Source organism: Polyergus mexicanus, unplaced genomic scaffold (assembly GCF_030449975.1).
Source record: "Polyergus mexicanus isolate NDT 795.1 unplaced genomic scaffold, iyPolMexi1.0 SCAF_27, whole genome shotgun sequence".
Taxonomy (NCBI): Eukaryota; Metazoa; Arthropoda; class Insecta; order Hymenoptera; family Formicidae; genus Polyergus; species Polyergus mexicanus.
In genome coordinates, this window is record NW_027223347.1 from 27376 (window position 1) to 54604 (window position 27229).

Genomic DNA, 27229 nt, shown 5'->3' on the forward strand with positions numbered 1-27229 from the left:
CTTTTTCTTCATCGATGATTTTTTTGTTTTCAGCCCCATACCGAATTTTGTCTTTGCCTTCATAGCCGCCCAAACAGCTGTAGCGGCTGCTCTTTCGCCAAGAGTCGAATATCTCGCGGTAATACGCGTTCGCGCTTTCGTGGCGAGTATATTATCCGCAACGTGTCGTTGACCAAGATCGTTGCTTCGGGAATAAGCTATGTCGTGCTCGCGACACGCGGCATCCAATGGATTGATACCTCGATTGCCTCTAGCCAATCGTGTTTCTAAATGAGTTCCCGGTCCGCAAAACTGATAGCCTGGAATATGTAATTCGATAGGAAGTGCGTTTATCGCACGATTTAACAAACCGCTACCTCTTATAATTTTTGCTGACATTTGTCACAATTTTTTATTAACGGTGTTGGACCGTCGAAATGTGTTTGCTGCCACGACAAATTATAATGTCGCGTGCATCGACGATACTGTTGAACCTCTGAGTCAGCTTTTATATGTTCGGGAAGCTTGTCCCACAATTTTTCCACGTAGCTACCAAAGTCTCGCAGTAAAACAATCTTGGAGATAATCTGTAACTGCTCGGTGGTAAGCTCGAGAATATCGCTGTCAACCGATAGAAGAAGAAACATTTGTGAGACTGAGCGGTTTCGATTCGGTGCGCCTCTATAAATAGGGCCCCGATGACTCATTTTCCAAAATCTGATTTGAGATTCGCGAGAGCAAACATGCGGTTCGCGTGACAAACGACGATAATCAAAGTGATAAATTTTGATGATAAAACACGAGTAATGTCCGAGAAAGAAATACGCAAGCATGGAAACATGCTGCCGACTACTATACGCGGTATCATTTGCGGTCCTTCGAATTGCGGTAAGACTAACGTGTTGATAAGTTTGATAGAAAGTCCACACGGTGTACATTTCGAGAATGTGTACGTATATTCGAAATCGCTTCAACAACCGAAATATCGATACTTGGAAAATTTGCTATTATCGATCGATGAAATTGGCTATTTTACATTCTCTAATAATAGTGACGTTATTCCACCGAGCGAGGCGCTTCCGAATTCCATTTTTATCTTTGACGACGTGGCGTGCGATAAGCAAGATACGATAAGAGAGTACTTTGCAATGGGTCGACATTCGAGCGTCGACTGTTTCTATCTTTGTCAAACGTATGCCAAGATACCCAAGCATCTTATACGGGACAATGCAAATTTACTGATTTTATTTAAACAAGATGGTACAAACTTGAAACATGTATACAACGATCATGTAAATACTGACATGTCTTACGGCGATTTTCGCGCATTCTGTCAGAAATGTTGGCAACACAAGTATGGATTTGTAGTGATTGATAAAGACAGTTTACAGACTAATGGAAGATATCGAAAAGGATTTAACGATTTTGCAATACCGTAAAGTGGTTAGTCGCTATCGATACATCGATCGAGCAACATGATGATGACGATTGACAGTGACGATCGTGAGAAAATTGCGAGAGAGATTGTAAAAACGAGCGAATCAATCCGCAAAAAATATCGTTCTTTAAAAACCGGTCAAATGGAGGAAGACGTCGCATTGGAGAGGCACTTTAAACCAATTATCGAACCTCTAAAACAACTTGTCGAAAATACAATCAATGTGGAATCTAATGAAGCGAAAATCGAACCATCGAGTATGCTCGAAGACAAGCATCTGAAAAAAGAGTCTGGAACAAAGCGAACAAGGTCAAATATATCATTGAACGATTCGCTAATAACTTCTACTCCAAATCAATCGAAACGTAAGCGAATGAAACAATTATCGAATGTGATAACTTCTACTCCCATAAAAGATGTACAATCGAGTCAAATATTGCACGAAAGATCGTCTCCGTATGTGGAAGAAGTTTTCGAAACCATGCCTGAAACGCTTGTGACATCGGTTCAACATCTGCTACAAACGTCCGAGGGTCAAAATACATTGCGCACACATCTGGGTCCACTAGGGCAAAAATATGTTGGAGCTATTTTGAGTCAAGATAAAAATAACAGTATGGATTATGTTTACGGTGTTAAATTTTGCAACGAAGGAATGATGATTGGTGATCAAATTTTTGATGTGGATAAAGATGACAATATAATTATCGGTGGAATAAGATATGTGGGAACACCAGGTCTCTATGAGTTGATTTTCAAGAGAATACCCGACGGTGACGTATACAATGATGATGATAAAATTAAATACAAAAATATATTACTGGCAACAAATGCGCATAGACGTGGCAATGATATGCGTAATCCAGTGTTAAGTAACAAGGGATACAAGTATAAAAATATAATAGCACCATTAATCTCTATTAAAAAAGCTGGAAGAGGTATAAACATACCGCGCGCTATGACATTAAACGATAATAAGATCGATTACGTGCATTGGAATGATCCCAACGAGTTGGTTGATCGCTTGCGATTGCTGGAAGCTTCGCGTTAAGCCGGCAACAATGCCCACGACAATGAAATATTATCAATTATTGAGGAACTTTACGAAGCTGGCCTTATTATAAATTAATCTATGCGTCGGCGAAACGAGTCAGTCTGTCATTATTGTTTGTATCGAAATGTCGATTAATAAATTTGGATTATCGTTGGGAACACCCAGCAACTCATACTATCAATGGAATGGATTACTAAGAAATTACGTGCGCGATAACGCTCTGTGTCAGACAGCCTCCGGCTTTGACGCAAGGTCGCGCAAGATACGACGCGTAGCGCAACCGGAAGATGATACTGATGCAGCAAACAAACAGTACGTGGAAATACGTGTCAAGCTTTTGGAAGACAGACAGGAAGAACTTGAGAAAAAAATAGTCACGCTCGAGACGAATGTGCAAACGCTGCAAATAATGATGGATGAGATGCAGAAAATGCTTCGGTATGCAACTCACACGCAGACTACATCCAATTCAGCGCAGGAGAAGAAAGATATATAAAGAATATATGTGGAGGAATTATCTCATTATTGCAAATTATGCCTCGATCAAATATGTCGCAAAAGACCTCTGAAAAACAGCTGCTCGTGGAAGAATTGCATGCTCCAGCGAGAAAAAATTTCCCACGTAGACGTGTCATAGTACGCGGATACGACGATCTGTGGCAGGCGGACGTGGTCGAGATGCGTCCATATGCACGATTCAACAAAGGCTACAACTATATACTCACAGTTATCGATGTGTTGAGCAAGTATGCGTGGGCTGTACCGCTCAAGAGTAAGAGTGGAAACGAGACGGCTGATGCTATCGCAAAGATAATTCGAGACGATGGAAGATGTCCGAAAAATTTTCAAACCGACAGAGGAAAAGAATTTTACAATGCAAATGTACAGAAACTCGTGAAGAAACACAGCATTAATCATTATTCAACGTACTCTATCATGAAAGCCTCGGTCGTGGAACGATTCAACCGAACGTTAAAGAGCAATATGTGGAAAATGTTTACGTTTAATGGAAATTACAAGTGGATCGACGCGTTGTCCCGGCTCGTTAGAGAGTACAATGCGCGAAAACATCGCACTATCGGCATGAGACCTATCGATGTTACCCCCGCGATCGCCGATGAACTTTTAAATACGGTATACAACAACGTAAAGATTGCGGCACCGGCAAGATTCAAAGTAAGCGATCCGGTACGCGTGAGTAAATTCAAGACCATTTTTGACAAAGGTTATACGCCAAATTGGTCGACCAAAGTGTTTAAGATCGTTAAAGTGCAGAAAACTAATCCCGTGACCTATGTACTCAAAGATTCGCGCGGAAATGCCGTCGCCGGCGGATTTTACGAATATGAGTTACAACGCGTTGCCAATCCCGACATACATCTCGTGGAAAAGGTAATACGCAAAAAGGGTGACGAGGTTTATGTGAAATGGCTGGGATTTGATGCAACGCACAATTCTTGGATACATAAAAATAATATATTATAAATATGTTAACAATAATACATAATATTAAAGATATTTTACAAATATATAAACAAAATTGTACACTTTATAAAATATACATATAATTTACAATAAATATACATATAATTTTAATTTACAATAAATATACGTAATGTTTTATTTACAATAAATATACATGATTTTTATTTACAACGGTATTTTGTAATGTCCCCACGGTAGCGTGTCGGTGGTTTCGGGTACGAGATACCGCTTGTCATCGTACGGACTTAGAGCAATTTTTGTCTCGCGAATAGTGTATACTTCGTGTAATTTAGTTCTTATACAAGACTGCTGACGCGTCATTTCAATCTCTTCGTTCAAACACCGCATGTAATCGTTGAACGTTATCGTTCTCGCGACGACGTTACTCTTGACACCTTTTACCTTTTTTGTGTCTTTCTTACCATCTACTCGCAACGCGTACATTTTTGCCCTAAGCCCGACGAATTCGGTCATGATGGCACCATTATTTTCATCCTTCATTAAACCTGGTATCTTTTTATTCGCGAGCGGTATACCGTACACATTGTCCACCGCATAATCGCTGGTATCGAATCTGTCGACGTTGCGCTTAATATTCTCATATACATCTTCACACTCGATGTGATATATGAGACTGTCGGTGTCGGTGTACATGACTTTACATTTCTCTCGATACATAGGTATCATATAATCGTGGTGAAACTCGTACAAACATATCTTGGATATGTCGAGTATACACATACCCACGTAGATTGGTTTATTAAATTTCACCTCGAGATTGCGCAATTCAACGGCGATCAGATTCTCCGAAAACACGCTTCTACTATGAAAATTTGGTTTTGCGATCATCGCCTCTGCGCCATATCTTCCATCCCAATGTGTCACGAGCTTAATATTAACGTGATTGCGCACATTTTCCATCGTTTTGCCAAATACCGCATTATTCATTAATTTATATAAATTTTTTTCAAAATCATTTTTCGCGAGTGTTCGGAATTGTGTATTGAGTTCGATATAACTGCGAAGCCATGGAGATTGCGAAAACTGTAATATTCGATGTATTTTTGTAACGCGAAGTCCGTGTCGCGTGCATTGCTGCAGGTTGCGGTAATGTATTACGTAACGTTTCTTATCGTATAAGGTTGCGAGCAGCTTATCCTGCCGCTTACCAGGTGGTTTGTCGCGTGTCGGGCAAAACGGTAGATCAGTGTGCGCATCGTGAACACGTTGCGGATACTCGAGATCGACTTCAAGGATGTAGCCTATAGGCGAATCGAGCGCGATCGATGATGTATCAAAATCGGATACGTCGTCGACCCATCGAAAATCTGCATAGGGCAAGGGTTGGCACATTGCCCATCCGTACAAATTATTTACATCAAAGTACGTAAGATACGTTGAAGGTTTCGATGGGTCGTACGATTGCATATACTTGTTATTAGCATGTGCGTATCTGTTGGAACATTGACTCAAACCACCACGTATTCCGCGTTCGATAAATAAAACCATGTCGATATCCGTAAACAATTCGAATGTAATATTTGTATGCTTCAACATGGCGTCCCACGTATATCCGGGAAGAGTGTAGTAATACGCGGGGTCGAGCCCATAACTTTTAATACAACTCTCGCGGAAATTTTCAAAAATGTCTGCTAATAACAAAACATCAATTTTGAGATACAAGTCGCTATATTCGCCCAGCGTTCGAATGGAGAACCGCTCCCACACGTTCTCGGCGTGCGCGTAATCGCTCTCGGATATCGTGTCACCGGTCAAGGAACTGTAAAATGATTCGCGCGGCGGTACACGTATCTTGCAACCTGTCGACGCAGTCAATATATTCGTACGGAAAGACGCCCTTCCGTGTTAATAAATTGAAATTTTCATTCGATAAATTTTGAAATTCAGATTTTAAAATTTTGAGTTTGTCTTTATTCAAGAATGATGCCAATTTATCGAGACTAGCTGTGAGAAATTTATACGAATCGATAAAACGCAATTTAATATGATGTTTTGATTTCTCTTCGGTAAGATTAACATTTTTCGTAAATGATATATATTTTTCCTTTGTTATTGGAAGTAACTTGATTCCCCCCTCGAACGCTGTAGCTATTTCCTTGATAATGAAGTGCGCGTCGTAACCGGATAAATTATGAAAAACTATTGGGATGCAAAAAGAATCTTTATAATTTAGATTACAATTTGAATGCGCGGGACCTCTGTATCGCCCGGTCAGATGGCAATGATCGCGTACGCGTGTATCATCTTGTACAAATGGTTTCTCGCAAATGTGGCATTGTGTCGCGCTATGAAAATTTTCCCATTCATCAGATGTTAAATTTACCATGGGGACATTAGCCGATAAAATACTTTTTACACGCAGTGCTAAATTTTTAAGTTCTTCGACGAACCATGATATGCAATCGATATCGCGACGAGAATGATACGCGGATAACGAATCATCGTACGAACAATGTACATAATATGCTAAGCTAAATACTTTGTGATGTTGGTAGTTTCTCTCTTCCTTCGTCTTCTCTAAAACGCACTCCAGATCGGCGTACACGACGAAAGGAAGCCGCTCCTTCCGATTATAGTTGTTGAACGTGAGCCACTTGTCCTTATCGCTCGGTAATCGGATAGCGCACTCGTTCATCTCGCGACAGTCCACCGTATGTGATTGTAACTTGTCGTTCGAGCCAAAGTAGTGCAAACATCTGTAAAAGAAATATTTTTTAATTTTTGTTCAAAGATTTCTGTAATATAATTTATTAAATATATACGTACCGATCGCAGATATATTTCTTGTGTTCTTTTTTGCTCAATTGCGAGCTCACGAGGCGGGATAGATTCTTGATCCACGCGAAATGTCCAACGTTGTTGTCTTCCACGTACAACAGGTTGACGTGTTTGTCTTTTTTCAGCTCACTCAGACGTATCGGGACAATGTTCTTTTCCTCGATACTATATACATTGATTGAGATATTGTTGGCATGTTCGAATTTTTTAATTTGATTCACAGTCACTGGAAACTCAATGTCCTGGAGATTCAGCACTGTCGTGTAATGTGGGTACGAAGATTCCCGATAAACATGATCTTCAGTTGGATATAGAGCGGCGACCACAGACCACGCGAAACACGCATTGTCATTAGATTGCACGTTGATTACCGCTCTCTTCATCGTTATTTCTCGCGGTAATTTTATGTGGCATCCCGCGCGCAATGGATTATATTTATTTATATTTACATTTAAATCGAGTATTCGTGATAATGCCCACCCACTATCGCGTTCTTGAAATTCTTCGAGCGATGCTAGAGTGGGCTCGACAACGCGCCGCTCGTACCATTCGCGTAAATCGGATGTGCGAAAGAGTTCATAGTTTCTCGTATTGATACTTTTATTTGCGCGTTTATCACCCGTCACAAATTCACCATTGAACACTGTATTAATTTTCACATTAAAGTGTTTTTTCTGCACGGTTTGCACGTGTTCGAGCACAATGTCTTTAGCATCCTCGAAAAATTGACGAGGCTCGATGTGATTATGATTTATAACCGCACCAGTCAATATGCGGCTCTCGAACGCCGTATCGATCTCTCGCCAAATCAATCCGTGTTGCCGCGTGCTGCATCCTGCACCCGCGTGTACAAAACGTGTGCGTAACGAGTTCTTCAATCCCTCAAGTCGTGCAATTCGGGCAATCAGCGATTGTCGAATCCCAATCGATAATCGTGGACGTTTGATTCGACTTTGCCCTTCTAATGATTCGATATATTCGTCGCATCGTTGCTCCCACGCAACGTACTCCTCTATCGAATTCACCCTTGCAGATTGCTCGCGTAGATTTCGTTCGGCATTGTTTTCCGCCATATTTCCAAATTTATACAAAAAATTTTTTGCTAACAAGATGTGCTTATTAACAGCTCTTGTCTCGGAACTCTTGGCGAAAATACTGACAGGGTGTGCCTCTTTACCATGATTTTATATTCTATCTTGATGTCTCTTTCCATCATGTGTATCTAAATCTTTATTTCGCGATTTGTCACGTACATTTTGGCTAATGTCGATTATTGCATTTTGTCGTCTAGAGATGATGTCAAATCCCAGATGTATCGCAAAAGTTTCAAATTACATGCAGCTGTCCAATGTTAGTGCAATTTAATCATGAGGATTATCCTTATATTATAGGATTTTGTCATGTTTTGACACGCGCGTTTGAAATCTGATATCTATAGGCGATGTCATCGCGAAGCAGCCGCACATCGGCGCTTGCAAATTTTATATTACTTTGCATTTTTGTGCATTCGGCTAAATCTCACACCTGGTGATGATGTCATCGCGAAGCAGCCGTATATCGGCGCTTGAATGGAAAAATTGAAAAAAATATCGCGTCATCAATAATCCCCCACCACATTGCAATTTTGAAACGCTAATACATATTTTAAATATGTTCAATACGTTCAGTATTGCATCGACCACTTGTGTGAAAGGTTCATATAAAATGTATCCCACTGAAGGAAACCGCATGAATTATTACGTTCCGATTCAAGATGCTGATGAAACTTCACCGTGTAAGAAGAAATGTAACAAGTAAGTTTTAATTAACTTGAATATTTTTTATACTTTTTAAATATTTTTTATACTTTTTAAATATTTATATAAATAATATTGTTTTTACTCCCTAGCATTTCATCCGAGTCTCGTCGCGCGGTTCGTATACTCGGAAGACGATACGCCTTAACTCCGACGTCGTACAAATATTTGGACATTGGAATAAACGTTGGAGCTGTATCTTGCGTGGAATTGGTTCTCGGCGATAATCGGGGCAATCAAATAATATTGCCCTTTGAAACGTGGAAATCGCTAATGCAGAAACGTGCGGACATTGAACGACTTCTACAATCGGCTGAAATCCCATTGCGGATTCGAGATTTGACATTCGAAGTGGTTAAAATATCTGATTCGAATATTATAAAAATTGGATTATCAAATAATTCTTTATATATGAAGCCGCCAACTCTATTCTATTTATTCGATTTTGAAAAATGTATAGATCATATGTATTGCTGGTTATGCGAAAATACGCATATTGTAAATGAAAAATTCAAACAATTTGTAACTGTTTTACAACAGAATAATATCACTAATGTATGCGACGCTACAAAAACTATACATGAAAGTGATATGTTTAACAGCGAATCGCTCATAGATTGCGAGTTATTGACATGTGCTGTAAATGATATTTTTCACAAGGCTTGTAATAAATAAGTTATTTTACTAATTATCTGTGAATTTAATTATTTATCCCATTCTTTATGCATGAATAAAAACGGTGTAATAGATATGCACAGTTTGCAAAATTTAACTTGCGGATGCAGACGCCTCGCGCTATCTCTGTCACACCTACTCGCGGCATCGTACCTTCGCGCTCCCTCTTCCCCGCGGCCCCGCACCTACCGTTCCGCAGCGTTCCCCCTCCCCTCACCGCGGACCCCGCGCCGACCGTTCCGCCGCGGTCCCCTCCCCCTCATCGCGGACCCCGCGCCTACCGTTCCGCCGCGATCCCCTCCCCCTCTCCGCGGACCCCGCGCCTACCGTTCCGCCGCGGTCCCCCTCCCCCTCGCCGCGGTCACCCCCCGCGTGACGTCATTCCCACCCCATGACGTCATCCCCCCCGTGACGTCATACTCACCCCCGTGACGTCACCCCCCCCCTGACGTCATTCCCACCTTGTGACGTCATCCCCCTCCCCTCCCGTGACGTCACCCCCCCTGACGTCATTCCCACCCCGTGACGTCATCCCCCTCCCCTTCCGTGACGTCACACACCCCCCTCCCGTGACGTCACCCCCCTCCCCTCCCCCTCCGTGACGTCATACCCCCGTGACGTCACCCCCTCCCCCCTCCCCCTCCCGTGACGTCATACCCCCCCGCCGGTTTCCCCTCGCCCCTCACCCCCCTCAGAGGACCTGGCTTAGAACCGGCCTACTATCACTACTGAGCTTATTCCTACGGCGCGGTTAGAACTAGCGGAGTTATAACAAACGGGCTTAAGACTACGGCGCGATATCTACAGGCGACTTATCAACTAGTGTCAGGCTAGGTAGTTCGGTATTGCCGGCAGGCCCGAGTGTACGTCGAGTCCGGCCTTGGCAACGGAAACCGGCGAAACCCGGCAGGGCTGAGCGAAACCTCAGCCCGGGTAGGTGCTAGGAGCCGGCGAAACCCGACAGGGCTAAGAGAAACCTTAGCCCGAGGAGTGGTGACAGGAGTCGGTGAAACCCGACTGGGTTGAGCGAAACATCAGCCCGAAGGTATAGCCTGCGGGCAAAACCCGGTAGGGTCAAGAGAAACCTTGGCCCCGAGAGGTAGTAGGTACTGGTCAGGTCGGTGTCGGAAGCTGGATGTCGGAACAGGATCTGGTATCTGGTCCCGATGCCTCGGCCGGCCGGGGCCTCCCACTATACTGTCGGCCCGGGAGTGGGGTCGATTCCGCGTGGGGACCGTGAGAGAGATAGGGCGAGTCGAGAGCGAGAGCGCATGTCAAGCGAGATAGCGCGCCTAGCGCGAGCGGGACGGTGCGTGTGGCATGCGCGCGAGCGAGGGAGCGTGCGCGGTGGTTGTGCAAGCGGGATAGGTAGAGTAGGGTATAGTAAGCGAAGCGGACATATTATGGTAGATATATATATATTTTGCCATAGTAACGGCCCTGCCGTTACAATCTGGTTGCAATTTTAGATTATTTTCTCGGAGTCTCTATAGTACTTCCTTGAGTCTTCTATTGTGGTCCTCTAGGCTCGATCCGTATATGACGATGTCGTGTAAATAAACTAGACATTTGCATTCCGGTTAGAATTGAATTCATCAGTCTCTGGAATGTTGCTGACGCATTTTTTAATCCAAACGGCATTCTATAATATTAAATTCATAGTGTCCGTAAGGCGTTGAAAAAGCTGTCTTTTGTTTATCTTGCTCAGCCATCGGTATCTGATATCCTGACGCTAAGTCTAGTGTAGTAAAATATTTAGCGTTTCCTAGCTGGTCCAGTATATCGGTGATATTGGGCAGTGGAAATGAATCGCCTATTGTTAAATCGTTTAGCTTCCGAAAATCTACTACTATTCGGAGCTTAGGTTTTCCGGATGCGTCAGCCTTTTTTGGTACCACCAATAAGGGTGCATTCCATTGACTCGCGCTTGTTTGGATTATGCTATTTTTTAGCATTTCTTGCACTTGTTTATTTACTTCCGTCTTGTGCTTCTCGGGAAGACGATACGGTTTCGTGTTCACCGGCGAGGTGTCGGCGCGCGTGTTTATCTCGTGCTCTACCGTCGCGGTGCACGTCAATGGGTCTCCGTCTAACTGAAATATATCTTAATATTCTTCGCATATCCGTAGGAGTGCCTGTTTTTCTTCCGCATTTAAATGTTGCGTGCGTAGTAGTTGTCAAATTTGTCCGTGTCTCGAGTTAGTATACTTAAAATTTTTTCTTGTTTCTACCGTATGTATTTTAGATTTGATTTCGCGTTCTGTGTCTTCGAGGGTGACGTTCGGCGTCTGTATCTCGACTTCCGTATCGGTTGTATTTATGATGCCAGCGGGACACGTGTAATCTTTAGGTTCTACTAAGCATCTTCCAAGGTAGATTCCTGGGGCTGTTTCCTCGGCTCGTACTATTCCTATTCGATTTTGATTTGTTGTCGCTTTTACGATGGTCTCGCTGTGCGGTTTTAGAATCGTTTTGTTAAGCGAATGGAATTTTAGTACGGCGTTTCCTATTTTTAATTGATTTTTATTATAATCGCAGGACACCGAATGTTGTGGAAGGAAATCAATTCCTAGTATTCCCTCATATTCAATCGGAATGTCGTTCTTTACCACGTAAAATGCATGTTTTACCTTATGGTTTTCTATCTTGATTGTGGCGTACATTTTTCCGATGGTGTGTATTTTATGTCCGGTTATGCCTGTGAGCGCGATTTTATCTTTGTGTATTAATGTGTCGTCTTATATGTTTTAATTTTATCAATGAGATGATCAATCCTGAGTCGTACAACATCTGTATTTTTCCGTCTTTTGCTTATCGCATTGGTAATGTTATTCGCAATAAGTCCGTCTTTTTCTGTGCACGTGGCATATCTTTAATATGCGTAACGCGATATTCAGATGCAGGTCGCGGTTGTCTCTTTCTCGCTTCATCCTGCTCGTCTTCGCTGCTGCTACTTGCGCTATCGGCGTTTCGTTTTTGTTGTCGCGATTTCTTTCGATCGCGTATATTTTCGTCGCGCGTTTTTTGCTGATTTCCGACTTTTAGTTTATTTGTACTATTTTTCGGTTTCCCGTTTAGGCTCCAGCATTAGTTGCGGCTGTGTCCTGTCTTTTTGTAATGTGCGCAGTATTTATTTATCGTGTTTATCCGCGAGGATTTTTCCGGTTTCAGGAGCGCGTATCGGCTACTTTGATAATCGCGTCCGTAATGTCCGTTTCTTCTGCAATTAAAACATTGCGGGTTCGAACCTCGATTATTTCGTGAGTAACCTGGTTCAGTTTTATTTTTATTAACAAAACTATTTGTTCTCGTCATTCCCGGTCTGAGTTTTTCTTCGGCGCTAGCGCTCGTTATCGCTTCTTGGAGTGTATCGCTGCGCGCGTACGAGTACTTGTAATTCGTCGTGTAATCCGATTTGGAAATTTATTAACGCCTGCTCTTGGATTGTTTGTTGAATCGTACGTTTTGAGGTTGCGGAATGCTCCTTCGATCATCGAATCATATAATTTCATCGCTAGTAAATAAACGCGCTGTCCGAAAGCGTGCGCAGTTTCTTTCGGCTTTTGTTTTAGTGAATTGAATTTGATCTGTAAGTGGGTCGTGCTTTGTTTTGACTGGTAACAAGTCTCGAGTTGTTGTTTTAGTTCGTCGAAAGTCTGAATAATTCGTGTCTCGAAATCCTGCATGGCTTTTCCTTTTGTAAATAATATTGCTCGGATTAATGATTCTTCATCCGCGGGATGTATGTCTTGAATGGCGTACGTGCATGCATTTAAAAATTCTAATAACTTATGTCGCGATGTTCCGTTAAATTTGAGAATCATTGCTCTTGCTTCTTTTAACAATAAGTAATTCGGAGCGGTGCTTCGTCGACTTCTGATGTCGCGTGCGGTTCGTCCGTATGTTCCATTAAACGCGTCGTTACTGTCTTCTGAGCGGTTATATCCATAACGTGGTAACTCCATAATCGCGTCTTCTACTCGCGTTACTCGCCTGTTTAATGATCTTACTTCCGTGCGTATTTCATTTAATATTTCGAGAAGTTGCGCGTCGCCTCTTCCTTTGCGGTTTCTCTCTGGGGCGGTGTGTGATCAGCCTCCATTATATTTCGGTCCATTTGGTGAATGGATCGTCGCATTCTTTCTATTTCCTCATCTACCGCGCTTTGAGGCGGGTTCGCGGGAGTGTTTTCTTGCGGATTTCGCGATTCGGCCATATTATTTTCTTGTTGGCTATAAATTTCTTCCGGATCGAATAGATCGCTCTCGTAGGAAGTTAATGAAAATTCGCGCCGTAGGGATACTCTATTTGGAATTCTGCTAATATACGGTCGGGTACGTCTAGTCTCGCGTTGAGTATTGTTAGTGGGGTCAGTCGTATTACGCGGGAATAGGCTTTCGTGAAAATTGTTAAACGGAAATTCGCGTTCTGTGACGACGTTATCCGGTAACTCGGTTTTGCTTTCACTCAAGCATTGTTTTTCTAAGTTTCTTCGTGTTTTATCAAAATTTTCTCGCAGTGTTAAACTTACGCTTATCGCTCGTCGGGCTGGTTTGCTTAGTAACCACGATCGGTTCGCAATCGGTTTCGGTGTATTGGAACCTTCCGACATTCACGCAGTTATATTTATTAAATTTTTCGGACTTACAATAGTATAACGGCTTGAATGATCGCTCGCTGTGTCAGTAAGTTGCTGACGCTGCAGTCCTTCGCTCGGCGACTGATACGGCTAACGATACTCGTCGTACGGCGGTCGTTGTCCGTCGTCGGTGTGTTGTCTGTAGAATTATCGTAGGGCGCGATGCTTGGCGGCTCACGTTTCTGCTACAGCTGTTGTGGCGATGCTCGTTCTGTTGTCCATGCGGTGTCTTCCGTTGATTGTGGTTCCCGTCAGCTTACGTTTTACGTGTGCTGGCGTGCCTGTCCTGTTTACACTCTGGGTGCTTTGCAGGTCTTGGGGAAGGCTTGGCTGCTGCTTCCGTCCGTCAACTTCAATTGAATTGATTGTTGGCGTGCCCGCTTTTTAACACAACCGTGTTTTTTGCAGGTCTTGCGTGAGCTCTGGCGGTGCCCCGCCAGATCCCACCGCTGCCACCAAATAATATTATGCCTCCGGAGAGGCACGGTAGTTGGGATCGTTTGCCGGAGGGAATTTGGAAATTCGGGCTTCGCCTGAGTATCTCACGAAGATTATTGATAATAGAGATAGACACTTTTGTAATTGAAATAAATATATATCTCTACTTTCTTCGTAAATTGGCTTAATTACACAGTTCCCGCACATTAACTCGCGTCGCGTATCGCGATACCGGATATCTTAACGTGCGCGTGTCTAGAGTCGAGTTTCGGTCTCGAGATTCGCCTCTCTTCTTCGTGTATATTTCTGCCGACTGCGTGGCTATTCAATATTGTATTAACTCTTGACACTCGCTTTGACATTCGGGGCTGTTAGCGATATTACTCGCGTAAAGGAATAAAGATAGCGCGCGTTATGTAAATTATTGTTCAAGACCGCCCGCGTAATATTAATGGTAAAGACTGCCCGCCGTTCGTTAGCGGCGGGCCTTTTTATTAACTCCGGGAAGAGTATAGTAATACGCGGGGTCGAGCCCACAACTCTCGATACATTTGTAGCGAAAATTTTCAAAAACGTCGGCCAGTAACAAGACATCCGTTTTTAAATACAGATCACTGTATTCGCCTAGCGTTCGAACGGAGAACCGCCTTCAAACGTTTTCGGCGTGCGCGTAATCGCTCTCAGATACGGTGTCACCGGTCAAGGAACTATAAAATGATTCGCGCGGTGGTAAACACGTATCGTGCAACCTATCGACACAGTCAATGTATTCGTATGGAAAGACACCTTTTCGCGTCAATAAATTGAACGCTTCGATCGATAAATTTTAAAATTTCGATTTTAAAATTTGAAGTTTATCATTATTTAGAAACGATGCCAATTTTTCGAGACTAGTACTGAGAAATTTGTACGAGTCGATGAACCGTAACTTTATATCGCTTCGCCAATCTGATTTTTCGGCGGTATCTTTAACGTGTTTCGTGAATGAAATATACTTTTCTTTCGTTATCGGTAGTACGTTGATCGAGCCTTTGAACGCGGTAGCTATTTCCTCGATGATAAAATGTGAATCGTAACCGGATAAATTGTGAAAAACTATTGGAATACAAAAAGAGTCTTTATAATTTAAATTGCAGTTTGAATGCGCGGGACCTCGGTACCTCCCGGTAAAATGGCAATGATCGCGTACGCGTGTATCGTCTTGCGCAAACGGTTTTTCGCAAATGTGACAGTGTGTCGCGCTGTGAAACTTTTCCCGCTCATCTCGCGTTAAATTTACCATGGGGACATTCGTGGTTAAAATAATCTTTACGCGTTGCGCTAAATTTTTTAATTTTTCCACGAACCACGAAACGCAATCGGTACTACGGCGAGAATAAAACGCAGATAACGATTCGTCGTACGAACAATGTACATAATAAGCTACGCTAAATACTTGATGATGCTGAAACGTGTACGTAGACGCCATCGGATCACCGTCGGTCTTCCTCAGCACGCACTCCAAGTCGGCGTATACGACGAAGGGAAGTCGCTCCTTTCTGTTGTAGTTGTTGAACGCGAGCCACTTGTCTTTATCGCTCGGTAACCGGATGGCGCACTCGTTCATTTCTCGGCAATCTACATTGTGCGACTGCAACTTGTCGTCCGATCTAAAATAGTGTAAATATCTGTAAAAAAAATAGAAATAATTAATTTTTCTTTTGTATACATTATATTTATTACATTTTTATTAAATATACGTATCGATCGCAGATATATTTTTGGCCATTACGTCTGCTTAGTTGCGAGCTCATGAGATGGGATAAATTCTTGATCCACGCAAAATGTCCGACGTTTTGCGAATCTTGCATGTACAGCAAGTTGACGTGTCTGTCCTTCTTTTGTTCGCTCAGACGTATCGGAACAATGCTATTCTCTTTCTCGATGCAGTATACATTTATCGAAATGTCGTTGTGAAGTTCAAATTTTTTAATTTGACTCAATGTCATCGGAAACTCAATATCCTGGAGATTTAGCACTGTCGTGTAATGAAGATACGAAGATTCCCGATCCACGTTTCTTTCGGCTGGATATAGAGCGGCGACCACCGCCCACGCGAAACACGCATTGTCTTTAGATTGCGTTTATTACCGCTCTTTTCATAATCATTTCTCGCGGTAATTTAATATGACACCCCGCGCGCATTGGATTATATTTATTTATATTTACAATTAAATTAAGGATTTGCGACAACGCCCACCCGCTATCGCGTTCTTGAAATTCTTCTAGCGAGGCAAGCGTGGGCTCGACGACACGTCGCTCGTACCACTCGTGTAAATCGGATGTGCAAAAGAGTTCATAGTTTTTGGTATTTACACTCTTATTTGCGCTATCACCCGACACAAATTCATCGTTGAACACAGTGTTCACTTTCACATTAAAGTGTTTTTTCAGCACGTTTTTCACGTGTTCGAGCACATTGTCTTTGACGTCCTCGAGAAATTTTCCCGGTTCGATATAGTCTGCGTTAATCACCGCACCGGTCAGTATACGACTTTCGAACGCGGTATCGATCTCTCGCCAAACGAGTCTTTCCGCGTTATTGTCACCACTGTAATCACCACCGCTGTGTATCAACAATATTTTTATCGGATTCACCACCGCTTACGGGTCGAGGGCTGTGATAGTGACTTACAAGGAAAATGCAGAACAGTCTGCGAGTAATGGTGAAGCGGAGGAGCAAGCGCAGCCGCCTTTGAAGAAGCGAAAAACGCAGAACATCGCTATCGTGATGCAGAAAGCTACTTTCCTAGGCCTGGAAAATATTGCGAGATATGTGGATGCACATTTGTCTCAGCTAGTTTGCATCGCCGACACCATCAATACCTGCGCCAATTACTTAATGAACGAGATAGAATTAAAACTCCCATCGGTTTACATAGATCGTGAAATTATAAAACTCATAGTTATCGGTAATTTTCAAGAAATTGAACTCAATGTACAAACGCAAATAAAGGATTTAATATTTTTAGATGTATATTTCAATATTGTATTCGAAGAATTACTTTCACTAGGATTTAATGAAATTGTGCGTATAATTTTAAAACGCAATTATTAATTTTATAAAAATAAAAAATAAAAAATTATTGTCAATAAATATGAAGTTTTTCCACCTTAAAAATCACAGCGTATTTTTTCCTTTACTCCTCTCTAATATTTCCTTTATTTCTTTACTACGCGCATAGAACATTCCATCAAAATAATATCAAATGTTAGTTGAACGCTAAACGAGCATCTTATTTCTAACATAAGCGCACACAGAGCACCGCTTATAAGCTCGTAAGCAGCGGTGCTCGAAAAACACCGGTACGAGCACATCCCCGCGAATACGCTTACTCGCGTCGCTCCCACGGCTGCTTAGAAGCTAATCGGCCGCGATGCTTTCCGCTCGTTCACGTACCGGGAAACGCTAGCGCGAGCATGCGGCCGCCGCGGTTGGGCGCGGAGCGCGGATAAGCTTATTACTCAACGCATACCTACGATAAATATTAAAAATATTCGATGATCTTTTATTTATGAGTGCGAACATAATCGGCAAAGCGTTCATTTCACAAAATGAATGTACGGTGGAAACATCCTTGGACGTCGATCGTCTGTGGGCCTACGGGATGCGGAAAAACAATTTTCGTGAAAACGTTTCTTCGTCGTTTATCCGTCATGTCAGATGTTCGAGTTGAGAAAATTTTATTTTATTACGCCGAGTGGCAAGATAAGTATCAGCGCTTACAATGCACCGCAAGTGAAAAAGAATAAGAAAAAAACCATCAAATACTGATTATGCTAATAATGCATTGATAAAATCGAAGAAAAATATAATCGAATTTTGCGAGGGATTACCACGCCCGGAAGATTATTCCAACGATTCGCTCTCGCCAAAATTAATAATAATTGACGATCTTATGAGGGAATAATTGTCGTGCGACTTTATCATAGATCTGTTTACCAAAGGAAGCCATCATAAAAATCTCAGTGTTATATTCATCTCGCAAAATCTCTTTCATCGAGGGCGCGGACAGCGTGACATATCTCTCAACGCGAATTACATAGTAATTTTCAAAAATCCACGCGATTGCGCTCAAATACGTCATCTAGCGCGTCAAGTATATCCCGACGATCCAAAATTTATGGAAGAAACGTACTACGAAGCTACACGGGTATTTATTGCTTGATATGAAACAATCGACTCCAGACGCTTTCGCACGTGTATCTTTCCCGACGATATTCGACATTACGCATACATACCTCGTAGATCGAACAATAGAAAGGGGGAAGTATAAAAGGGTAAAATTCGTGTTCGCAACTTGTCAGTCGTGTGATTACATCGTAATGGTGAAAAAAGAAGAAACTGATAAAAAATTGACAACATCAAATAGAGCAATAAAGAATGCTAAACGGTCTATCGGCGAGAGAAACATATACCTTTTAAAAAGCTTGTATCATTTGAAAAAAAATCAAAGAACTGTATTCTTAGAATCCGCCGACAATAAACTCATAAAGTGCATTCAAGAGTGCATTTTCAATACGCTAAAGGATAACGTACCGCTTTGTTGTAGCGATAAAAAGCGATTAGCTAAGCATAAAACAGTCCTACGTCGTGTTGCAGCAAAACAAGGTAATTGGAAGGCTAAAAGAAAATTGTTAGTGAGGTGGATTTTTACTATATCTTATTGGACTTATACTAGGGGCTATATTATCCCGGATTATCGGCGAATGAAAGAGAAAAATACAATCCTATACAACCCGTACATTCTTCGTATACGAAAAATAATAAAAATAATAAAAAAGGAAAGTGTTAACACCTCTACTTTGAACAATGGAGAGGGCTAAGAAAATGGTTTTGATATCTACCGAAAATCTTGAGAGAATGCAGCGAATGCAACAACAACCGGAAATGACATCTGTTGCGATGATTGATAACCCGCCGAAGAAAAATACGGGAATATCAAATGCGGAAAATGTAAATAATAATAATAATAATAATTCAGTACGAACACCGGGAACAGTTTTATCGCGACTCGATACGGAGATGTGGCGTATTCTTAATCGCGACTCCTGCCGAAGAGGACAAAAGAAGGAAATTGTATAAGGAAGTACTCCAACGTTATCTTCACTTTGTTCGGGAAGCGAAAAAACGTTTACGCCAGGATACACAGGGTAACGACGAGACATTAATGACGAAGACACGAATTTGGATGTCGACGATAACGAATTTATGGAAACGTCAACTTTAATTAGCAGCGACCGTAGTGATGGTAGCGCTAGTAATAGTAGCAGTAGTTTCGGGAAAAAACGCGCACAATCGGCTGAAATGATAAAAAAAATACTCGATAATGTACCGAAATCTTATTGCGACAAAGCGCGAGCGTTATTAAAATACTTGATCGATATTCCGACATCTAAGATTAGCTGGGATAGACGAGGACTCGTAACTATAGACGGCGCTGTCATAGCGGGTTCGAATATCACGGAACTTATAAACGACGCGATACGCGAAAGAAAAACATTTAAAGTTATCGGAAGAATTCAATTCGCTCGATTACTGCACGACATACACACTCCTTCCAATCTCATAGGAAATCATGATTTATTACATACGTTTGCACGATCTCAGCGTATTAAAATCGTGGTACCGCACGGAAGTTCCACTCCGAAAACTTCGACCGAGTGTTCAAAGTCGTACAGACGTAAGGTAGACGAAACGAGTGAAACCGAAGGTGATACGCTATTTGTATCCGCCTACGAGGACGAAGGCGACAGAACATTAACAAACTACGCAGATTCTCCGACAAAGAAAAGAAAAGGATTGCTCGACTGGAGCAAACTCGAATGATGGAACTCGAAAAATTGTATTACTGTCCCTCGCACTATGCCGGCTATTCGGCAACGGACAATTTATCGCGAGTCGCTTAACCAAATTTCATACGTAACGTGGTCATCGATTGCCTTAAATCGCAAGACGCATACACGTTACATCGTCCGGTACGACGTAAATTTCCACGCTACATTATAACGTGACAAATATCAATGATTTATGGAAGGCTGATTTGATCGATATTCGTAATCTCAAGAGCTATAATGACGGTTATTCATATCTATTAACGGTTATCGACGAACTTAGTAAATTCGTTTAGGTAGAGCCTTTACGCGACAAGACAGGTGCCTGCGTGATAAAAGTCTTTCAACGCATATTCTCGAGAAACAAAGAGCGTCTACCCGTATACCTGCAGACCGACAAAGGTAAAGAATTTATTGCTCGGCAAGTACAAAATTTTTTAAAAGAAAAAGATATTCGTTTTCGCGTAGCTCGTAATCCTGATATTAAAGCAGCTATAGTGGAACATTTTAATAGAACGCTCAAGGAACGGATGTGGCGATATTTTACGCACAAAAATACGCGACGCTACATCGATGTTTTGCAGGATATCGTTCGCGTTTACAATCATACTCGACATTCCACTATCAAAATGCAACCTGCAGTCGTTACAAGGGAAAATGCGCGAAGCGCGCGTGAAAATATGAATCGTCGCTGGAACGACAACGGCGATGGGGCGAAGAAAAAGAATCGCGGGCAAAAGGCTAAATATAACGCGGGCGATTTCGTGCGTATCAGTAGAGCAAAAGTAGCCTTTGAGAAAGAATACGAGGCAAAGTGAAGCGAAGAAATATTTCGAATTTACCGTGTTCTTGAATGGAGAAAACCATGCGTATATGAATTAAGCAATTTAGCGGGCGAAGTTATAGACGGGATTTTTTATGAACAAGAATTAGCATCTGTTATTAAAGACTTGCAAGGGGAAGAATTTATCGTCGAACGTGTGATAAAAAGTAAGGGACGTGGTAACAATAAACAATTATTAGTTGGCAAGGATATCCTTCAAAATTCGATTCTTGGATACCCGCTTCGAGTTTAAAATCTTTGAATCAAAAATGAGGGAGGAAGGATTTTATATGATTCTCCCGAGTAATAGCAGCATGCATTTTTTCCGGAGAATAAAACCACGTGTTTCACCACTGAATTACCTCAACGTATAGACTTGCAGGGACGTTGGGAAGTAGCGCTCACGGAGATTCAATTTCCGACTAGCTTTCTTCATATACGTTCTGGAGAAAAAATCATAAAATTTATCAATATTCAAGAATCCACGATAGATTCCCAAAAAAAGAAAATCAACGCTAGGAAATCTGAAATACCATCGGGTATTTACTCAAGTTTGCACGATATTATAGAAGCTGTGAATTACTCTGCAAAATCCGTGGGTTCGCATATTCATTGGCAATTTGGAACTATTATCGGACGCAAAATTACTATGAAACTTTCCTGCGACATTATGAAATGTGATATGATTCATTATGTAAATTTTTCCGAAAAACTTTGCCGAATACTCGGCTTCGATACACACAATAAGCTCAATGCTAGTGTTGTGGAACGTTTACCGTTATGGCTCTTTAGTGAAGCAGACTTCAATATACAAAATACCGATGAGGAGCATGGTAAAATTGAAAATAATACCGGTACACCAGGCGTTTTACCTTCCTGGATTTATGATGTTGAAATTTATACATCACCATTTTACGTATTTCTGCGCGAACGTGTAATAATAACCACCGAACCAGCTAGTTTGTTGCGCGGTATCCCCGACAAGCTCTTTGTCTATTGCGATATTTGCGAACCCTATATTATTGGCGATGTACAATCTCCTCTTTTGCGAATAGTCGCACTCGATGCTGGAAATGATTAGTAGACGCGTTCGCGTCTACTCAAATAAAGCATTTCTCGCACACTCAATACATTGCCCTGCGTCAAACGTCTTTTTGCACAATCGAGATAGATATAAGAGATCAACTAGGACAGAGTATATTCGGAATTGGAACACTGACAGTGACATTACACTTTAGGCGAGTAGATAACATAATACAATATTAATTAGAGACTTCGATAAAAAATTAAACGTTAATGGATTATTATTCGACGTATTACGACGAGTTACAAAACGGCGGGAGTCACGGCGGTGGAATTCCGAGAGTTTTCGTTGGATTGCCCTATCAAAGAGGCCACGGTATTGATAGTTTTCTCGGAGGATTGTTCAGACGAGTACTACCTTATTTAACCAGAAGCGTACGGACTGTGGGGAAAGAAGCTAATATAATTGAATGCTAATATAATTGAAGATATTGAAAACAATATGCCGTTTAAGATAGCGGCCAAACACCGATTTCAAGAATCGCGCGACAATCTTAAGAGAAAAGCTAAAGAAAAAATAAGTAGTCTGATGAAGGGTTCGGGTTATAAGTCTGATGCAAAAGTGCATGTAGCCCAGTTTCCTTTCGGCGAGCTCAACACGCTCATCGCTAAATCCACGACGTTACGTAAACGACGCCAGGCACGTAAGAAAAGTTTGTCAAAGCGCAAGACGCGTGGGAAAAAAAGAACAAATACAAAAACATCGAAAAATAAGAAAAGAAAAAATCGCACAACGGTGAAAAGACTTAAGGCATCCGCGAAATTGCGTAAAACTGGTTGAAAGCGCACCGTATCCGACATATTTTTTTAAACGACATATATTCTAAACACATCTAACAGTGAGAATTACAGTTTCGACAAAAAAATTTGCGGTAAATAAGCATGTCCTTTCTTCACACGCATTCGAGCGAGTTTTTAAAGAGCGAACTCGATCTCTTTTCTTTACCGCCCACACAAACTAGTATCGAGAGTTCGCAATGGATTCATTACAAACCTGTGATTTCGCTCTCGGACGATTCTCCGATAGAATTTGTCATTCCGGGTCAGAATATTTAGGAGAAGAATATTTAGATCTCGCGCACACCATGTTAAGTCTTCGCGTACGCGTAGAAACGCCGGACGATTCCTCGGGACATACTATGGGCGCAACCGCCACGGCCACTATAGGCCTCGTAAATCATTTACTTCATTCCATGTTCAATCAGATCGACGTGTATTTCAACCAAAAGCTCGTGTCGCCTCCAAACAACGCTTACGCGTACCGCGCGTACATCGAGGCGTTATTAAATTATTCTTCACTCGCAAAAACTTCCCATCTAACTTCCTGTCGGACGCGGATACACCCGGTCAAATAGACGAACCGGTGAAATCAAAATCGCCAAATTCCGCTCTCGTAAGACGCGCGCGTTACATTCGCGGCGGGCGCGCGCTAGATCTTGTAGGACATCTCCATTGCGACGTTTTCAATCAAGACAAATTTTTAATTAACGGTGTAGAAGTACGCTTGAGACTCGTCCGTTCGAAAGATTCGTTTTGTCTTATGGACAGTAACGGTTCATCGTCGAAAATTCATATACTGGATGCGAGCTTACTCGTGAGAAGGGCGAAAATAAGCGCCGGATTATTACTCGCGCATGCTAGAATATTGAGTAAAGTTACAGCCAAATATCCGCTCACGAGAGTCGAAGTTCAAACATTTACGATTCACAGTGGTGTTGTGGGTGAATCGTTAGATAATGTAATACTGGGTCAACTTCCGAAAAGGATAATAGTCGGCTTTGTTAATAATAAAGCGTTTAATGGGGATAGAAAATTAAATCCGTTTAATTTCAAAAATTACGGAATAAATTTCTTCTCGCTATATGTCGACGGTATGCAAATTCCTAGTAGACCATTACAACCGATTTTCTCACCGGAAGAACCGCTTTACGTCGAAGCTTATCAAACTCTCTTCGCGGGAACGGGCATCCATTTTTTGAACGAAGGAAATTCTATAAGTAGAGACGATTATTCCAAGGTTTATACGCTATTCGCTTTTGATCTCACACCCGACCTATCTGCTAATTACGTGGGGCATTGGAATCTCGTGAGAGATAGTTTACGATTAGAAGTGCGATTCGAGAAAGCTCTCACTGAGACCGTTAATTGTATTATTTACGCCGAATTCGATAATGTAATAGAAATCGACTCATCCCGTCAAGTCATCCTCGCTTTTGCCGGATAGATATTTATCGCGCTCAAGTATTTGACAACGTAATACTCGGAAAATTTCCCTCCTTTTTCTCCCCTCCGCATTCGATCAAAATGCCAACAGCATAAAATATAAAAAAATATGCAATATATAATAGCAGAAAAGAATTCAGTTTCATTCGAGACACGAACGTCGACGCTTCGCAAGCAGTTTAAACTATTATAATCACGCTATCGAGAGTGCTCCAGTTTTCACAATATGGATATAGTCATCGACATACAAAGTTTCCGCAATGTCTATGCGAAGTTTATTCCCAAGGAAGTTGCTATTATCGCGCTTGACACTCCATTCGTCTGACATTGGATTATTATGCCCCGGCATTCATTTGGCGATTTACCAAGAAATGTAAGACATGAAAACAACTGGCTCAGACGAAATTTTCACGGCATCGAACGGTGAAGCTAATCCGAAATATTTTACAATGCAACTACGTAAAATAACAAGACAGGCACGTTACATTTACGTCAGAGGTATCGAAAAAGCAAACTATTTGGAGAATCTACTCTTCAGAAATGTATATAATTTGGAAGATATTTCCCCCGCATTCAAAAATCTGTCGGAGGGAGAAGTACGTGGACGATATTGTGGTTACTACGTATTTCGAAAATTCGGAATCTTTCATTGCGCATTACGCAACGTATATAAATTAAAATATTGATCGATTGAGAAACTCAAGCTACTTGCGGTTCTCCGGATAACTGGAGTTTAAACGTCAGTGACGACGACGACGACGAGGACAACGAAAACGAGGAAATCAGTAGCGCGGATGAGATTTCCAACAATAGAAATAAAATAGAGAAAAAATATCTACAAGAGCAATTAGTAAAAGAAGAAAAGAAATTTCAAACTTCTGAATTATCGTCGTTGATGGATAGAGGCAAGCTTGAAGCAACTACTAACTCCACACAAACATTGAAAACTCAGTGTTACAAGCCGGCACGACCAAAAACACAATACCGAAAGAGGTAAAAACTAAAGTTATCGAATATATAATACCACTCGTTTGCTCGCCTCCATGCCAAAATAATGAACTCTCGCGAAATTCTACAAGCATTGCGTCACATCAATGCCAGACATGCGGGAGTTTATCCGGCCGACAAAGTCCCGAGGGTGTGGATAGGTGCGGCTATAGTCACGGGTAATCAAACAGAAAAAGGAATTTGCGCTCTCTTAGTAATTGATGCTAAAAAAATCATTATTAAAATAAATTTATTAAATTTATCTATAAAATAAATATTCCATCTCCCATAAACATATATTAAACTAATTGATATTAATAAACCAATATCTCCAATTCGATTACATAAAACTGTCACTAACCCAGAATTATAGGACATATAATTTTGATAAAAAATTACTAAACAATATGAAATAAGTCCTAAACCATCCCACCCAAACAAAATTCTAATTAAATTTGGACTAATAATTATTATAACCATTGATAAAATAAATAAAATTACCAAGTTAATAAATCGATCAATATAAATATTTCTCCTTCTATATAAATTATTCTATATAAGGTCGACAGCCATCGTCGCTAATACGGATGACCACAATCGACCTGGAGAACATTGGATCGCCTTCTTCCTCGACGAGGATGGTACAGGCACATACTTCGACAGCTACGGAATACCACCCATGCACCCCGAATTTCTCCTCAGACTTCGTCGAAACTCCATCATCCATCGTTGGAATATTCAACAATTACAAGGAATTTTTTCTCAAACATGTGGACAATATAGTTGCGTATTTTTATATTATATGTACAACGTTATGATCTTAATCGGTTTCTTAGTCTTTTTACCGAAGATTGCGAACATAACGATCACTTAATCGTACACTTATTTCGTAAAATTTTTCTTTGCGAAAAAAGGAACAAGTGAAACATTGTACGCTATGCGGTGCCATGTTTAATTATGTAATTCGAATTATAATACAATATAGACGTTGTAATATTTTAATTATATGTAATAAGAATATTGATTTATGTAAATTAATATCAATAAATGTATGATTTTTTTTTTACTTAAATTGTTTGATTTTTTTCCTCTCTTTCCGCGTCTCATTGTTCTGACGCCATAGAGTCCTAAACCTCTATCACCCTCAGGCACATACGTATTTTTCAAGATTCTTTCTATTGTCTCCTGCGATGATGTCGCTAGGCGTCTACTTTTAATTCTGTAAGGCTAGTGGATCCCCACTTCTGCGTAATTCTAATTCGTTAAAATTTTGGAGAATCGATACTCCCAAAAACTAGAATACACCCACGGAAAAGACTATAAAAGACTATAAAAAAGAGCCCTTAGAACTTGAAGCTGTTTATTATTCTGCAAGACTTACTTGTGTTCTGCTCGTGAGATTGGTGTAACATCTAGTAACAATCAACAGCGTCATTTGAGTTACTAACATCATTAATCCACAAAGATCAGCGGATTGACAGCCCGGAGGATTTCAATTCAAAAACAATTCTTTTAATAAAAAAGTAAGTGAGCATTAATTTATTTTATTCTATTATTAATTTTACGCTTAGCTTCTTATAATTACAATATTGTATTGACGTTATAGTGAAAACCAGATCGGAGAGAGAATATAAGCAAGCTATGACCCTCCATCGAGGCCGCCACTGGAATCGGAAGACGAAAATTCAAATCGTCTATTCTCCAGCAATAACACTCGGGGCCAGCAATAATATTCGCGACATACAAAGCATACGTACACTTGCACACAATCCTATTAATTTTTCACCTCTTTATTCACCTCCCAGTTACTCTCCTGTATATTCCCTGAATGCCCTTCTCCCGAACCACTGTTTTCCCCCCGTTCGTTTTCTTCATTATCTATTATCGTTCTCGGCGATACACCTACTCTTTCTCCACAGTCTTCCGAGGACGATAA

The 27229-nt window shown here is 41.3% G+C and overlaps 1 protein-coding gene across 1 annotated transcript; it reads left to right on the forward strand.

Moving 5' to 3' along the window:
• Positions 1–22965: 22965 nt before the first annotated feature.
• Positions 22966–24307, forward strand: LOC138943479 (uncharacterized protein F54H12.2-like). Its single transcript, XM_070314328.1, has 2 exons — positions 22966–23125; positions 23289–24307. The coding sequence occupies exons 1-2, from the start codon at positions 22966–22968 to the stop codon at positions 24305–24307; spliced, it is 1179 nt and encodes a 392-aa protein (XP_070170429.1).
• The last annotated feature ends 2922 nt before the right edge of the window (positions 24308–27229 follow it).